The 19,543-nt window shown below is 32.0% G+C and overlaps 1 protein-coding gene across 14 annotated transcripts in view; it reads left to right on the forward strand.

Moving 5' to 3' along the window:
• The window catches only part of Klc (kinesin light chain), a 166,950-nt gene that overhangs the window by 54,083 nt on the left and 93,324 nt on the right, over positions 1 to 19,543 (forward strand). For 2 of the 14 annotated variants that reach the window (XM_014417028.3, XM_014417027.3), the window contains one exon: positions 11,590 to 11,686. The exons of the other annotated variants lie outside the window; for them this stretch is intronic. In XM_014417028.3, coding sequence (XP_014272514.1) covers positions 11,682 to 11,686 — 5 coding nt within the window. In that variant the 5' untranslated portion in view covers positions 11,590 to 11,681. The remainder of the gene's footprint in view (positions 1 to 11,589; positions 11,687 to 19,543) is intronic. 14 annotated transcript variants of the gene reach the window in all.

Here is a 19,543-nt window from a genome sequence, read left to right on the forward strand (position 1 = left end):
TATATATTTAATGGTAACCAACGTTTCGCCCCACTTTGCAGGGCTTCATCACAGCTAAATGAATACATATACAAAGGGAGTAAAAAGTTATACATTTTTTTTTTTTAATTAAGGGACAAAAGTTTAAACAATATAAATATAGATGAATATAAAACTAATTAATAATATGTACAGCCACGTGTGGTAGAATTATAAATAGAGTAATAAATAGTAGAACAATAATAATTAGAAATAGTTACAAATATTATAGAAAAAATTAATTAAAATTGTATAAAGAAATAAATCTACTTGTTGTTGGGACTACAATTACAATTAAAGTGTAATTTTAATTAATTATTTGATTTTTTAAAAACTTTTTCAAACAGCCGCCACTTTTTATTCCCCATACATATACATGGCATACTCAAAGAAAAAAAAAAAAGGTGAAATAACTGACTTTTTTTTCTCCTCTTGGACTCTTTTACTAAACCCATGTATGGATCTTGGCTATTCATATCGTCACTCTGATTTGGGCTTAATAGGATTAAAAATAACAATTAATCACTAATTAATGTAATTGCTAATTTCAAAAATGCCACCAGATGTTGATGGATAACAAAATTTTTTGTTTAACTTTAACAAACTTCATATCTCCCCTCTATCCTCAAACACCCGGCATTTTTAAATGAAAAAATTATGTTTTTGTTTTTTAAATAAACGTTATCATATCTGCATAAACATATAATATATGTTTATTAGCGTTGTTTACAAGCTGATATTGAAAATGGTTATTCAAGAATCGATTTTCATAATGTTTTATGTGTATATAAGTATATGGCGTTTCAACGAAAAAACACCTTAATAATATAGTTTTTTTTTTATTTTTACCTAATATTACTTTTTGATATAATAGTTCACATTGTATAATTTTTTATAATATATATATTGTAGGATATAATATAATAAAGGCCGTGGAGGGCTATCTCCTATATAAAGCTGGCTGCTAGACTGGGCCCTAATACCAGAATCGATATATCGATTTCTGTCTCCATGGCTCCAAGCTGTCGCCGTCTTCCCAAGGGTGCTTCGTTGTCGTTGTCTTTATATCCCTCTACCCTAAATACATATTGTATTTATTCTGAATATATATTGTTATTTATTTTTTTCAGTTATATATGAGGCATTGACTTTCAAAATGGGTTCAATCTACTGACTATATAATTTTTTAAAAAATTTTTTATGTTTTTTTCCCCTCTATTATGGCCTGGTAAAATTAGTTTTAATGAAAAATAACTTATACCATAGAAATTGTAAGTAGGAATGTTTGTTTCCTCCCAAAAGAGGATAAAGGACATATACCCGTTTTTAACACATATTGTAACACACCCAGTTTCATTTAGGTATTCCCTGGGATAAATTATTGATGGATATTACCCAAATTAATTGTAATTTGATGGTATCACTGGAGTCTCGTGCAAAAGAAACCTCTAACTATTTACAACGCTATAAATATTGAACTATTGCGAATAATAGCGATGAATTAAAAAAAATATATATACATAAATAATAAATAAAATAAAACAAACTGATAACAATAATGATTCTTAAGGTGAGAGAAAAAAATAAAAGTTACCCTTGACATTTATTGATTTAATAAAATTAAAAAAACTGACTTCTAATGGGAAAAAAATTAAGATAATTTAAAAAAAAAAAGACGAGGAGATAAAAAAAATTGTAGTTATGACAATATCGAACTAGATAAATGTATAACTTATAGCAGGAGCCTGGGCTTGGGCTTCAGTCTTCGGGATGAGGTTGGATTTCCCAAGTTGCTGATACATTAGCTATTTCTTACAAAGGGGCATCCACTGCGATTCTTAGGATTTCATTTTGAAATCATCATACACGGTATAAAAGGTTTAACTAACTAGAAGGAAGTGCTAAAGTGGCACTTTAAATTTATTCCAACAAAGAGATTTATTTTGAATTCTAAATGCAAAGTCTACCCTATATATTCATAAGGGGTGAAAGTATACTGAACTATACAATCGATGATAATGTGTGCTTTGATAAAAAAATAATAATAAAAAAAACACATGTGTTTAACTTGAGAAGGAAAGTTACATTAAAAAGCCCAGGGGTTGCAGTTGCTTCTTTAAAGATCAAGGATGTGAGCTCCTGAGGGAACATTATGGGGCAGAGTGCAGCGGAATTCCAGGACTGGATTTTTGCAAAAAGAAATATTTACGCCTAATAACAGCGCAACTGGAATTGATACTGATAAGGATGAAGTATTGTGAAATTCAAGAGAATGAGTTTATTTAAATACGTAATAATTATTACTAATTATATTATTATAATCATTATTATTAAAAATGGATATTTTTAGTAAACATTTATATTTTTAATTAATATCAATATGTGCTCGCAGTTACATTCCAACCAATCCTAACACTATCCTCACACCACGTATGTCAATGACACATGTGTGCTCGCTGTTAATAATAACCCATTAATTGTATCCCAAACTCTCTAATCCCATATCACAGCCCTCGAAGAATAGTGTAATTGGAGGATTAAAATAAATCCCATAAAATCACCTTTACCCTTCGCCGTAAACCTACCGACTGCCCTACAGATCCGCTACCTTGAACTACATCTAGACTATCGACTATTACAGCACTTACTAGACAAACGGTCAAAACTTTCAATTCATTACAAAAGACAGATTTACATGTCTATGGCCAATCTGGGCATATGGAGTTGAGCTTTGGGGCTCCACTTAACCTTCGAATTCCTCTCGTATCCAATCCTTACCGACTGCCCTACAGTATCCTTTAATAATGTTGCTCTTACCCCTATAGAACAGATCCGCTACCTTGGACTACATCCGAATAAACGACTAACCTGGAATCCTCACACAAGACTGTAAAGACAGGGAACTGCACGTCGATTTCAACTATTACACATGGTTACTTACAAGACAAACGGTCTAAACTTCCAACTCATTACAAAAGACTGATCTACATGACTGTAATAAGGCTAATCAGAACATATGGAGTTAAGCTTTGGGGCTCCACTAAACCTTCGAATTCCTCTCGTATCCAATCCTTACAATCCATAATCCTCAATGCTCCTTATTTTGTCACAAATAAAATCATACATAAAGACCTTAATGTTCCCTATGTAACCGATCTAGCCCGAACCAGATATCACTCCTTCCATTATAAACTCCCTAACCACTCAAACCCCCTAGTTTCTAACCTTGCATCCTCTTCCATTCCTGACAATCCTCCGAGGCGCCTGAAAAGAAGATGGCCACGAGACCAGCTAATGTAAAATGTCATTACAGTGCTATCAATGGGTAGTTTCTCTACACGCCTGTCTGTAACACTCAAATTTAACTTAGATCAGATTTACTAAATGTATTATAATGTACAGTTGTAAATAGCAATAAACAAATATTAAAAAAAAAAATACGAGACGAAAAATATCATTTTAAAATACATGCTGCTTTAGTTCAACTTTGACACCCTTTAACTCTTTAGCTATCAACTTAAGCACTTTTATTGTTATTACGTAAGGGCTCGCAGAAAATGAAAAATTTGCCAAAAATTAAACCAATCCATTAGGGGTTTGTTTAATAAGGATAATTTTTAGAAAACTAGGAGAGAGGGGGGGGGAATTCAATTTATTGCCTCAGGTTATTTTAAAAATCTGATTTGGAAACTTGAGTTTATTTAAAAATATTTCTGCTCACTCGCAGCCCAACTATATTCCTGACTATTAATCCCTAATTATGTTCGTGCCCTCTATTCGCTATGCAGAGCCCTGGCGCACGATATGCATGTCTAGGGTAGCTATGGTGGCTGTCGCATGATGGAGCGCAATCATTTTGAAATTTAAATATCATACTTTTTAGAAACACTTATATTTATGATTGTTATAAATTATTTCCCTATAGTCACTCGATGCCAACTCGAACGATTTAAATTATATTTTTTGACTTATATAGATAGCAGCTCTATGAAAAATTTTGTCAGAGAATTCTCACTGAATTCTTCAAGAAAGTTCAGAAAGAAAAAAAGAAAGATTATTGTAGAATAATTTATATAAAGTTGAACTAACATTATGCAGAGATTTTATAAAAAATACGGGGTAAAAATTTTATGTTTCTATTTACAATTAATTTTAACAATGGAAGGTAAAAAATAGTTTATATGATAGTTGATAGTGTAAGTTAATCTAAAATAAAAAGTTTTAAATATTAATGAAATTGTGAAAAAATAGGTAACGAGACATAAGATTATTAATAATTATTGTGAATCCCTGTTAATTGACTTTTTCATAGGGGAATTTGACTTGGAATGAATGACCTGCGCAGAATAGCCTGTAAAACATTTTTTAAATTTGTATGTGAGGTGTAAATTTATATTTAAGGTTTGTTCAATTATTAATAATAATGTTGTTATTAAAATTGTTACAAATGAATGTATATTAAAAGCTGTTAATTGTTAGGATGGCCGAATTGGCCGAAACGTTGGAGTTTTGATATAATAAAGAGTGTTGAGACTTAGCAAGGATAGCATTTGATTTATTTAAAAGGTAACTATGTTAGAGTTGTGGTTCTAGTATTTATTCAAATGCAAGTCGTTGATTCTTTCAGATCAATGTTGCATGTAAACGTGAAACTATTTTGTAAACCACAAGATGTCTATGGTTTCTACGGTACAGTGAATTTTCCTTATTGAACTTTTTTAGCGTTTCTTAGTCTGTTTAAGCTATTCTTTCAATATTTGTGTATCTCTACTCGGCAACCAATTAAATAAAAGATGAATTTCGGGACGTATTCTGTTAAAACCAAATGTACGAAAATCCATTTCTAAATCCACAAATCCCTTACTTTTTATTTTTGAAATAGGGTGTAAAAATAATGTAACAGCAATTTCATGTAGATATTTATTTGAAAAAATGCAAAATTTATTTATGTTCCTAAGTTCAATCACTCCTCTCAGTATAAAATAAGAAGGCCTCAAATACGTTAGTCAATCCACAGTATATAATTTTATAGTTTTACAGATTGAAGGAGTGCATTATTATCACTAGGGATAGGATTTTTATGTTTTCACATATTTTTACCTGACTATGATAACTGCGATTCCTTACGAACTAAAGATGTTTCAAGACATTTCTGGACAAAAGAAGCCATTTTTATTTCACATATTTTTAAATATTTGGCCTTTTTTACATATTCTGTTGTAAACCACATATTTTCTGAAACATTTCTTACTTTTAACATATTTTTAGGTATTTTGTCCTGAATCACATATTTCCTCAAATTATTTGATCAATTGTAAATACATTTTTCGTAGCAAAAACGTAAAATTTAAGAGAACGCAAGAAACGTGAAATTTATCATTTATCATAAATAGTGCGTACAAATTTTACATCTTCATCTTTGAACACAAATTAAAAGCAGTGGCAATAATAAATTTTCACACAGAATTACATCGAGAATTTCTCAGAATTAATAAAAAAGATCAAGGGTCTTATTCCTTATTATAACAAATGATGACACAGCCGCCCAGATGATGCAGAATACCGAACTAGATGCAATGGAAATAGCTTCATTTAAGTAGCCCCTATAACATCAGTAGATGTTGAAAGATCTTTTAGCCGGTACAAGTCCATTCTGCGGTTAAACCGACGAAGATTTTTATTTGAAAATTTAAAAATGCATTTAATCTGCAATAATTTTGCAAATAACCCGGCTAAATAATTGATTTCTTTCAAAGTTTTAAATATTTTTCTAATTTTTTTCTTTTTAATTAGGGTTATTCATTATTTCCATTTATAATTTGTTCATAATTCATCCTGAGTAATTATTAATCCATTAGTTTAATACAATTACTTATTAATGTCTTGTTATTGAACAGCTATGTTTTCTCTAAGTACATTTTAACATAATTTCTTTAAAATATTATTCATACAATATATGATAAATAGATTTTTATGTAACTTTTTTTAAGTTATAAAATTACTAATTCTATTATTTAGTAATTTATATTGTTGAATAATACAAAATTTATAAATACATATTTTTTTAAATATTTGACTATTTATTAGCCCATATTTATGTACATATTTCGGATTTTTTAGCACATAAAAATCCTATCCCTAATTATCACTAAATAATAATATAAATAAAATTATAAGTAATACCCAAATGGGAATAATAAAAAAACCGCCAGCAATATAAGGAAATAAACAATTAATATTTAAGGGTCACTAGGGATTATAGGTAACGAGACAGTTGATAAAATTTTGCTAACTTAGACGTCATAATGGCTATGTTAGCTGGTAGACACTCAGTTACCTTACACGGATTATTAATATAGAATGATAAGATTAGATCAGATAGAAAACTGACAAAAACAATATTAGAAGAACCGCTACGTTCAGTTCCATAGATAATATATTTGCTCATAGCATTCGAAAACGTTGGTTCTCATAAGCTAACATTGGGAAAGGCATCATAGAAATTGATACTAGACGTTGGCCGTAGGCACTCGGAGGTACTGAAAAGGAGCTGGTCTGTGACTTGAAAAACTAACCAGTTTACTTTGTGTCACTCCCTGTGTAATACAATGGGGCAGAATGAGACGCCGCACACAGTGATACTGGTTGTGGACTCGTCTGTGATTCACAGAAACTCGCAACCCATCCATTGGTGACTCGCAGGTCGGGTCTCAGAGTGATTACAGTTTCTTGATGATGAGTGACCGACAGATAATTCTATTGCTGGTGGGGGAGGTTGAACAAAATCCCATTTTATATAATTTTCACTTTCCTGACTATTCGAAGCACCATTAAATGGAGTGAACATGGATAGAAGTCTGAAACGTCGTAAAACTTGTTTATCAGCAACAAACAACCACTTCTGAACATTGTTCTCAAGATATAGGTGTACCCAAAACCTTCTTAATATTCTTCTCCTGACATAATAATCCAACATGATGGTTTCATCATCGCTCGAGTCTTCCGAAGACATTTCATTCACGATATCCATGACGACACTGAACGAACTAGAGAGTTTGATTACTGATGAGTAGCCTCGGGTGTGGTGTCATCACTGAGTCAGTAACTTGATTTACCAAGTGGTTTTGTTCCTTTCCAGTAGCTCCGTTTGCAGAAGGCCTTGTTAAAAATAGATATAAATAAATAGATATAAAAATAGAAATTTTTCCAGGCGAAAATTGTAGCAGTAACGAGACCCTTAAACATATTGTACTTGAATTTCCAGAATACAAAAAAAAAATCTACAAACAAAAATTTATTACAGAAATAGTTCAGGTACAGTATATTAGTAAATCACATATATTTGATGAATAATAGCAGTAACCAACATATTATACATAATTAACAAATGACATAAAAAATGGAATATAGGTAATTAATTCTTGGCTATATGGGATAAACCAATACCATCCCGATTCCATACAGGAGAAAAAAAAAGTTAAGGAATGATGTATTTCAGGACGTTTTCTTTTAAAAGCACATTCACCTTTTTGCGCAAAAATACGATCCAATAATAATAATAATACTTTATTTATTCTGGGACGAGTCCCTTTAGAATATAATAAAGAGAAATCGACTGATGAGGATTGAGGAGCCTCAGAGATACTCAAACCAAAACACAAAGTAACAGTCGAAAAAAAAAAAAAGTACTCAAAACACAACTGTAAGAGTACAGAGAAATGCTTTATTCATCCATGCTGCCGAAAGATATTGGGTTGCTACATTTCACAGTATAATTATCAATCCATGATCGAACATATATTTATATATATCGGACATATATATATATATATATTTACATGATATAATAAAAAAGAAAGAACACAGTTTTTTTCCCCCACAGTTTCCTTTTACAATCAATCCAGTGTACGTACTCAATACAAATATTTCAATTTATTCCTTTTCCCTTTCTTGTTCCATTTCAACATTTCTTACCATTTCACAATTTTTATTTCATTTGATCGGCAAATTCACTCTCCTATAAGAAAAATGTATTTCAACACCTTATCAATCACAACTATTGATAAATAAGTTGTGAAAGGTCACTCTCAACTAGTTTAGATTTGACAATACCTGTCGCTAATGCGCGGTAACTTGATAGTGAGCAGCCCTACCACGACAGAGATGGCCATAACTGTTATAGAGGAAACGGGCCTTATGACCTACAGTCATATAGGCCTTTTATCCGATAATATCAGATAAAAAGTATCGATTCTCCAAGATTAGTGGATGGGAAGTATCAATACTATCGATACTCGAAAAAGTGATAAAAAGGTCAACCGGATTCCAAAAGTATCGATGTCACCGAAACCTTGTAATGCTCGACTACTAAATAGAAAATGTAGATCCAAATAAAATCGGCATAGTATCGAATACTAAGTATCGATACTGGTTTTGAAAATATCTTAAAAAGTTTCCATACTACTGAAGACTCGAATAAAGGAATGGCCATCTTGTTTGTGTATATTTTTGTTTAATTATACTTAATTGTAAAATAGAAATATAAAAGTAGTATACTAGGTGAAACGAATCCTTCTCTCTTCTCTCCTGCGTAGATAGGATTTTATTTATGTTTAAAGGCCATCAACTTCCTTTAGATTAACCTCTAGATGGCGGTGCCGTCAACAATGGCGAGGATCCTATGAAGATGCGGTACAATTTGGCAGGCGCGATATAGGAGGCCTTTGTTGGAGTTAATATCCATAGCACTGTAAGGCTAGGATTAGTCATGGTGGTTCTATGCATTCTCTACGATTTTCTTTTAAAGATATAAATTTTTTAGCAAGTCAGTACCTTTTCAGTTGTTTCATTTATAGATAAGATTGGCTGCTTGATAACATGAAAAATGTTGATTGTGTCTCAGGATAGCACGGCTATAAGATAATTGATAAAAGTATCGATACATCTGTGCTCTGCGGTTTCACCGGCGATCACTTTAGGATGTACATCCCTGTTTCATCGAGTTGATGAGTACATGACTGATTAGTACGTTTGATAACTGCATAAACCAAATATTTATAAATCCCTTAAAAAAAAATGTCGACTTAAGCTTTATTACTCACATACATACATTATGACAGCTGTTGATTATATGGTTACTATGTAATGAGCGGTTATTCCCATGATTCGTAACGTAAGTGGTGTGTCATAACTCATCTCTTCTTCTAGGAAAAAGTGGGGGTTGGGCACGCCTTCGGAGCTCTATTAGTACAAGAGCCCAAGAGAAGAAAAAAGTCAGTTATTTCACCCCAATTTTTGATTACTTTAATAAAAAATATGTATAATTACTAGTCAAAATTGATGTGTATGCCAAGTATAGGTAGAGGAAATAAAAAAAAGGCAGCTTTTTCAAAACGTTAAAAATATGTAATTATTCATTCGGAGCTCTATATCTTTAAAACTACCAATAACAATAGAAAATCTAAGAGAACATAAAGTAGAGTAAATTTGCTAAACTGTATGCCCATAAGAGCTATTTACGTTCAATAGTTCTCGAGAAATAGCTTTTAAAAAAAACAATATTTCATAAAAATGTTGTACAGAACGTACTGAATGATCAGTAGTTAGTGAATTTATTTTGAAAATTCTATATCTCAAAAACCATTTGACGTGCAGACGTCTGTTAGCATTCAAATTAAAGCTAGTTTAATGAGCTATGAAGTGGTTTATGATGTTTATCGTCGTAGGAGTAGTAGCTTTCATGATATTTGCTAAAATAAATTGATTTATAGTTGTTCGGACAAATTTTTCTTTGCCAAATTCATATTCGTATGCAAAAACTGCTACCCCTACGAAGATAAATGTCATGAACTACTTTATAGTTAGTTAAATTTCTTCTATTTTTGTGTGCGTCTTATGGATTTAGAGATATATTTTTTCGAAAATCAAACATTTTATACGAATAAATAGAAATTAACAGCTTGTGAAATTATTTTGTCAAATATCATAAAAACTACTACTCCTACAAAGATAAACGTTATAAACTATTCTATAGTACATTTAACTAACTTTAATTTCAGTGCTGACAGACATCTATACGTCCAATGGTTTCTGAAATAAAGTTTTTCATAAATCATACTTATTGTCCGAACAACTATAAATCAATTTATTTTGGGAAATATCATGAAAACTACTATTCGTACGAAGATAAAGGTCATAAATTACTTTATAGCAAATCAAACTAGCTTTAATTTGAGTGCTAATAGACACCTATACGTCACATAGTTCCTGAGATATAGATTTCTCAAAATAAATTAACTAACTACTAATCTTTTAGTCGATTTTTAAGAAATGTCGCTTTTTAAAAAGCTATATCTCAGGAACTATTTGACGCCAATTGCTCTATTAGGGATAATATTTGAGCAAATTTACTCTACTTTAAATAATGTTATTTTAGATTTTCTAGTGTTGTTGCTACTTTTGAAGATATTGAGCTCCGAATGAAAAATTAATGTTTTTTAAGGGACTGAAACAGCCGTCTTTTTTATTTCCCTTACCTATACTTGGCAGACTCGTCCGTTTTGACTTGTAATTATACATAGTTTTCATTAGAGTAATCAAATATTGGAGTGAAATAACTGCCTTTTTTTTCTTCCTGGCTCTTGTACTATATATTACGTGACAAAAATAAAAATTTCTCTTATTAATGTAATTTTCTGTCTAACCGTTCATTCATTCTCAAGTGTGAACTGAATAGAAGTTAAAGTAAACGCTATTTCCAATAATTTGTTTCGTCAACAATTAAAATCCATTTAGTAGCTCTCTAGAAATCCAACATTTCAATTGGAATAGTTAGGATTGCAAAGTATAAAATTATAAAAGCAAAGAACAAATATAAACCCCGTTCCATTAATCCACTATCGTAAGCCAACCAAGTTACAACCTTCATTGGACCCCTCACCTAACCTTATAATGCCAAAAGGCAATCCAAGGTATCCTTCATACCCAGCTATACATATAGCATACCTTCTATATGTACGTACCAAATACCCACTAAAATCATCACAGGAGGGTATGAAAAAAAATATATATATATATAAAGCTAGTTAAACTAAGTATATAAACCTACCTAATATTTTCTTAAAACAGTTAATGAGAATTTTTTTCCTTTTAAGGAATACATTAAAATACAAAGTTTAATACAAACAAATAAATACTTGTTTTTGATATAATCGTAAAAGTTGTTATTAAAGATTTGTTTTTTCTTTATTTTTAAATATTAACGAAACATTTAAATCACAATATATTAGTTTTCCAAATACGCTCTGTATCTTTATATAATATAATAGTATATATGTAGACATTGTCGGTTGAAGCGTATATATTGTTGTACGTAGATGTACAGGTTCAATGCCTACTAAATAAAAAAGTTTTTTTTTTAAATTATTGTCGTTGGACTTATATTTTTAATTATTAGTAATGGTTAAAACAATTGGAACTACGGAAGCTCCGGTTCCATCAATTGTAAGGTTCCTAAGTTCCTTCCATCTTTGGATGAAAATTAAGTTGAAGTAATGTTGAATATGTTTGTAGGACTAACTCGAGTTGAGGGTCTTCTTGTGTACTATCCTGAAGCGGTAGATTCCTTTCCTGTTCCCATCTCCTGTAATCGATTGGCTGTAACAATGAGGTATGTAAAATATTAAACCTGGCATAAAAGTCACTTTATCATTTTAAATTAAATAACTTTTTTTTTAGAATTGGTACAAAATTAGATTATTTTTTTTCGAAAACCAATTAAACTTTCAAATTATGTAGTATCATTAATTCCTGCATTTTAACCTAAAAAAAAATATCCAACCTATTTTTCCTCATCCTATATATATATACAAAGAATTTAATTTAAAAATAAAACTTATATAGTAATTAAAAACTATTAAAAAAACCATTAAACCATGGACTACATCAAACCGTTCCAATCGCAGGGAGGAGGTAGCTATTGCCAGATTGATAATAGGTCATACGAGTTTAACTCATACATATCTGATAAGTAAGCAGCCACCGCCAAAATGTCAATACTGCAACAGTGTACTTACGATCAGTCACATATTTGAGGAATGTTATTTCTATTCCGCGAACTTGAGTAGATTGGGAGTATGACCGAGTGTATCGGATGCTCTGAATGATGACCAGAAGAACGTGGAAATGGTTTTGGTTTTCTTAAGAAGAAATGGCCTTTTGAATAAGATTTAAACCGGAAAATCTGTTATACGTAATATAAAATAGCAAAAGAAATAATTATTTAAAGAGAAAAATAAAGTGTAATAGAATTATAAATATAAATTTTTTTTAAAATAATTTATTTATTGATATTTACAACTGTATACATATATACACATCAAATAAATTTGCTGTAAGTGATACTATGACATAATAAAAACGTGTGGAGAATCTACCCATTGATAGAACTCCAAAAACATTTCTAAAGGAGAAGATCTCGAGGCCATCTTCTTTTCAGACGTCTAGGAGGATCATTGGGTAGTGAAGGTTAGAAACGAGTTGGTTTGGGTGGTTGGGAAGTTTATTATGGAAGGATTGGTATCTGCTTCTGACCAAATCGGCAACATAGGGAACAATGAGGTCCTGATGGATAATTTGATTCGTACATAGTAAGGAGCATTAAGGATTTTATGAAGAATTTCGGACTGTAAGGATTGGATTCGAGAGGAATTAGTTTAGTGGAGCCCCATAGCTCAATTCCGTATGTCCAAATAGGCCTTATAATAGTCATGTAGATCAGTCTTTTGTAATGGATTGGAAGTTTGGACCGTTTGTCTAGTAAATGTTGTAATAGTCGGAATCGACGAGCAGTTTCCTGTCTTTTCAGTCTTGTGTGAGGATTCCATGACAGTCGTTTGATAAATATAAATGAAATAGAATTATAAAGCGCGAAACATGGGCGTTGATGACCTCAGGGTTTTACGCCCCAAAGCCCCAGCAAACAACAACAACTTATATAGTAGTTCAGAGGTGCTCTAAATTTGTCATATCCCTAACTAGGGACGTGACGGTCGTGCAGGTTGGGGCGTATATCTCAGTGCGCTCCGTTCGGAACGTTGTGGGTTCGATTCCCTTCTGAGACAGTTAATATTAGGAGTATTCATGATCTTTACTTTAACATGTTAAAGGGTGTTTAAATGGAAAAACATATGTTAAATGGAGAAATATTTCCTTTTTTTACCATATTAAAACGGTATAACATGTAACATGGCTGAGAGTCTGTTACTAGGTCTGTTAAATGGAAAATGACGTCACGAAACAGACCATCTGAGCTTGTCACCGTTTTATTTGTTGTCGTGTTAGATTACTTGCTCGTAGTTTGTGTTTGTTTTTTCTTTTGTCTTGTGTGTTTTGACTTTTTTAAAAAGACATTCAGTAGCTAAACTTTTACATTTCTACTTTTCACTTATTTTAGGCATGTTGTAATAAATTACTATAATCAAAACTTAGAAGTAAACAATAACATGAAGTTTTGAAAAATGAATCTTGACACTCCCACCTTGGTTAGTACTCGGCGGCAACTCGGGTAGCCGCCAGGGGTTGGCAAAAAGGGCTAGAAGGCCCACTTGTCGGACTTGGTCCCCCCCCCACCAAATACCAATACCTATACCATATCCCTATCTGTCAAAAGGTGCCTTACACATTTGCCAAACAATGGCAAATTTGCGAATGCAGAAGCTTGTAGATGGGTTATTTGAATTTGCTGTTACAATTTGGCCTGAATTAGTTGCCGAACCGTTGAGTGGCGGTTTTCGAGTTCAAATCAAAGGTCACTCGTGCGGCATCTACGTGTTTGTTTTAAGTTTGCATTGTTTTAGAATTGCCAACTGTGCTTAGAACTAGTCTGTACTCTCTGTTTATTAATCAATTACAGAATTTACTCTTTCGTTTCGGTGTAATTACATTGTTTTATATCTTGTCAATTAATTTTAGTATTTTATTTTTTATGTATTTATGAAGACATTGCATGTTTAGGTAATTAAATATAATAGGTCCTGATAAAAAATATAGAACAAAAGTTAAATTTTATAGGTTAGGTAGTACTACTTGGGGGTGAGGGTAGCAGCGTGGTAACGTGCTTGTCTGCCAATCCAAAGGTTGCGAGTTCGAGTCCCCGGCCCTATCCGGGATTTTTTCAAGCTTTATTATATAATACTCAATCACACCCTCCCCCCGGGTATTTGTGAGGCCCGTTAACCAGCCAATGGGTGGCACTCACAAAAATAGGCGTGGGAGTGACGAACCCACCCTAGGAAAACCACATCAAGAAACGCGTAATGTATTTCCTGAGTACATCGTGGGAGGCCTTAAACCTTTACGGTCGCGCCAATAATTTTTTTTTTTTTTTATGATATTCTTTTATTTATTGATAGTTATTACAATCTGCCACACAGTTGTGGGCAATAGGTAATAGTGATAAATGATCTCATAGATACTAAGAAAAAAAAAGAAAAAAACTTAATCTGACCATTGCCAGAACTCCAATTGTCCGTTTTTATTTTAATAAGTCTCTTGGTCACTGCCGTTTCAACCTTCTTGGTGGGCTGTAGGGATGGATGGAACTAGATAAGGTTTGAACTAAAGGATTAGGATGGTTGGAAAGGTTTATATGGAATTTTGAGAATTCGGTTGGTATGAGGCGCTCCAATAATAATATGTAGGACTACTTATATGAACTTTTATCATATATAACCTACATAGCTGATATATCTTTTCATTTCGCCTATCTTTACTTTTTTATAATGGAAATAAATTATATGGAATGTAACACCCGAGAAAATTCATAAGAACAAAACAAACTTACTTTTGCTGTTGGGCTTTTCACTTCACAAATGTTTCGATCAAAATTCTGAAGTAACATGTAAAAATTTTGTCTATTCAAAAATAAATTACAGTTTAACATAAGACCCATTGAAGAATGGTGTTACAATTGGAGAATCAAAATAAATCCTGACCAATCCCATCAGATCCCCTTTACTCTCCGTCGTAAACCTCTAATCTTCTTCCCTACCGTATCTTTTTTTAATATCCCTCTAAACCCTGTTGAACAGATTCGCTACTTAATATTCTATCTTGACAAGAGACTTACCTGGAATCCCCATATTAGACTGAAACGACAACAAACTTAGATTCCGATTACTACAACATCTGCTTGACAAACGCCCTAAACTTCCTATGTACTACATATACTATTGTTTTTTAAATAAAAAACAATCTTTATTGTGATAAATATTAACAAATAAGTGACTGTGATTAAGAATTTTTGTTTTAATATGACAATTGACTAATTAAAAATTGTTGAATTAACGTGGGCAGAATATCCTGCATGAAGTTGTGTTTTTAAATTATTCAATTCAAAAATTTTATAAGATTGTCCCTGAGGGTGGCCGAACTGGCCGAAACGTCGGTCTTGTAAAAAGGTTTTGAGACTATAATGGACAAAGTTTAAATTATTTATTTAAATAACATTAACCAGTCTCAAAAATATAGTTAAGATTATAAATAAAATTGTATACTTATTAACATCAATTTGGACATACGAAATTGGGCTTTGAACCATCAAATTCCTTCCGTATACAATCCTTACAATAAAAAATCCTTGATGCTCCTTATTACGTCTCAAATAAAATCCTCAACATCCCATACGTTGCAGATTTGGCCCTAAACAGATATACGTCCTTTCACTCCAAAAACCTTAACCATCCAAACCCATTAGTGCTTAATCTCTCATCCTTAACAATCCGTGATAGTCTTCCGAGGCGTATGAAAAGTAGATGTCCATGGGATCTTCTAATTTGAATCAATGATTGAAATTCTACAATTGAGTGGTTACTTCCCAAGATTATCATGTTTTCTGAAACATTAGCCAAATTTACTTGTATTTTTCTTTTAACATACAGTTGTAAATTTCAATAAATAAATAAACTATCTCTCATTGTTAATTAATAAACAATGGATAAATATAAAATATGAAATAATAAAAAGAACATGGTCCGGGTGAGCAAACGTTTCGCTCCACTTCATCAGGGCTAAAGAAGACACAAAAGCTTAAATGATTTAAACATGAATAAACAAAGTGAATGCAAAATTAAAAAGATGTGCAGTGATAAGTAAAAAGAAATATAATAAAAGGTTTTAGTCAATAATCAATGAAAACGCTAATAATAACAGATTAAAAAAAAAAAAGAAATATAAAATACAGTACAAACTAAAAGATGGAAAATGGGGAGATGAATAAAATCAAGAATTTGTAATTGTATCTTTTTTAGCCCTGCAATGTGGGGCGAAACGTTGGCTCACATTAAATAGTTTTATGACTATTAGATTTTTTTTTTTACCGCAACCGCACCATCTTTATATTATTTTTTTTATTATACCGTCAATCCGCGATCTTCTAGAATATGTAATAGTTTGATAATTATTGCTTTGCAATAGTTATTATGACAAAAGTCAAATTTAGCTTTTTCTTAAACCCTCCAATCCCACATCTCCACCCTTGAAGAATGGTGCCAAAACTGGAGGATTAATATTAATTCCAATAAATCCCATCAAATCACATTTACCCTTTGACGTAAACCCATGACCTCTTGCCCTACAGTATCCTTTAATAATACCCCACTTATTCCTGCCGAACAGATCCGTTACTTAGGACTACATCTCGACAAACGACTGACATGGAATGCTCATACAAAACTAAAAAGACAGGAAACTGCTGGTAGATTCCGACTATTGTAACATTTACTAGACAAACGGTCTAAATTGCCAATCCATTACAAAAGACTGATCTACATGACTATAATAAGGAATATTTGGACATACGGAGTTGAGCTATGGGGCTCCACTAACCCATCAAATACCTCCAGAATCCAATCCTTACAGCCCAAAATCCTTCGTAAAATCCTCAATGCTACCTTGTCACAAATAAAATCATACATAAAGACCTTAGTGTTCCATATGTAACCGATCTAGTCCGAACCAGATATCAATCCTTCCATAATAAACTCCCTAACCATTAAAACTCTAGTTTCTAACTAGTTTCTGCTTCTTCTATTCCTGATAATCTTCCGAGGTGCCTGAAAAGAAGATGGCCTCGAGATCTTCTCCTCTAGAAATTTTATTGGAGTTCTATCAGTGGGTAGATTCTCCACATGTTTGTATCTTGTCACTATGTCACCTACAGCAAATCTACTTATTGTTTATATGTGTATACAGTTGTTAATAACAATAAATAAATTATTAAAAAAAAGAAAAAAAAAGCTTTTTCTTATCTCCATATGAAATATCTAGTAATGGGAAGGTCATTGTGGGTTATATAGAAAGTTTTTAAAATTTACAGTATTATTGTCATCTCAAAGTAGAGTGTTTAGTGAAAGTTGGTGCATCTCACAACCAACAGATTTTTTCTTTCCTCTTCGTATTTGAGACAATAACAGATTCATATTTATCTGTATAATAATGTTTTATAAAGCTATAAATTGAAAGGGGTAGAGCCTCTCAGGTAAATTGGATTGGGTTTTAGCCCGGCCAGTAGTAGAATTGCTTAGTTAGTAGTCTATGGGGGGTCTACCAGTTACTGTAACTTGCTAGGCACCAGTTGGTAGCCTCCCTTAGGAAATTAACCATGGATAGTATAGACTCTCTACCTCTCTAATACTATCTCCTTGTAATACTTTATGTTTTATATCTTGTACTTTAGCCTCGGAGGAGTACTTGAACTGAGTTGTGGTATTAACCTTCGTTCCCTAATGACCCCACAGGGTCTGTTGAGTGAAAAGAGTTACGAAAGAAACAATCCCAATTTTCGAGTCGCTCGAATAATAGTTTTTTAAAAAAAAACTATTTGAGCGCGGGCAAACATCTGTACGTCCAAAGGTTTCTGAAATGAAGTTTTTCATAAATCATACTCATTGTCCGAACAACTATAAATAAATTTATTTTAGCAAATATGAAACTACTATTCCTAAGAAGGTAAAGGTCATAAACTTATTTATAGTCCATTGAATTATCTTTAATTTGAGTGCTAATAGTCATCTGTACGTCTCATAGTTCCTGAGATATAGATTTCTCAAAATAAATTAGCTAACCACTAATCTTTAAGAAGATTTTTTAGAAACTTTTCTTTTTAAAAAGCTATTTCTCGAGAACTATTGGATGTAAATATCTCTTTTAGGGCTAATATTTCAGCAAATTTACGCTTCTTTAAATAATGTTCTCTTAGATTTTCTGGTGTTGTTGGTAGTTTTTAAGATATAGAGCTCCGAATGAAAAATTAATGTTTTTTTAAAAAGATTTTGAAACAGCCGCCATTTTTTATTCCACCTACCTATACTTGGCAGACTCATCAATTTTTACTAGTAATTATACATAGTTTTCATTAAAGTAATAAAAATTTGGGATGAGATAACTGCCTTTTTTTCTTCCCGGCTCTTGTACTAATCCGAGACCCCCCTATATGCCGTATGGGTTCTCGAAGTTTTTAATGTAGATTCTCCCTGGCGTAAAATTAATTGTATGGTAATGGTATCGCTGGTTTGAATAAATGGAGTGGATTGTTATTGATGAATAGGAAGATAAACCTATTTAATTTATGCACATGGTGATATGAGGATTTGCCAAAAGGTTGTACAATAGATTTAGTTGAATTATTTTTGATTATTGGGTTCCATGATATTACATAAACTAATAGATGTGGTAGGTTAAGTGATGTTTGATCTGTAAGATTTGCTTTATCTTGTCATTCGGTGGTGTTCTCTTCCCTCCTTCATCCTGCCTTCCGTCCCTCTGTCTGTAGGTTATTTAATCATGGTTCATTGTTGATCTCAGCCAAATTATTATATAAAAAGCACCCTTCTCCAATACGCTAAATTATTTAGATTCACTGCCACGATATGTCCGATTCTGAGTTTTATCGCGGGCGGAAGTGAGCAGCTGTCACAGAGGTAGCCACGACCTTAGCAATAGGAATTGTGCCAAGGCCTTCTGACCTTGTATTTTATGTTTGAGAAAAAAATATTTATTATATTATTACATATGTTTTCTGGCCATAACATATTGTAAATAAAATATTAAATATATTATTACATATTTTTTCTGGCTTTAAAATATTGTTATCAATACCTATTAAGTATACCTAATCATTGTGCCTTCATAGATGATTTAAATTAGTGCTATTTATGATGTGTTAAATGTAAAATGTTTTAACATGTTAAATGTTATAAGTATGGGATTGTGAGCAGTCCTTTATAAAGTCATGTTAGTTAGTTTCAAATATTTATTAACAGCCCATGTTTCGACCCACTCTGCAGTTCTTCATTAGGACAAAAATAAAATTGCAGGTAAACTGTAAAGGTATAAAAGTGAACTAAAAATATAAAAAAATATAGTGGTGGAGCTATGAATATAGTGGTGGAGCTATGAATGTAGTGGTGGAGCTATGAATATAGTGGTGGAGCTATGAATATAGTGGTAGAGCTATGAATATAGTGGT

This window comes from Halyomorpha halys, unplaced genomic scaffold, assembly GCF_000696795.3.
Source record: "Halyomorpha halys isolate HHAL.00 unplaced genomic scaffold, Hhal_1.1 Scaffold145.1, whole genome shotgun sequence".
NCBI classification, from domain to species: domain Eukaryota; kingdom Metazoa; phylum Arthropoda; class Insecta; order Hemiptera; family Pentatomidae; genus Halyomorpha; species Halyomorpha halys.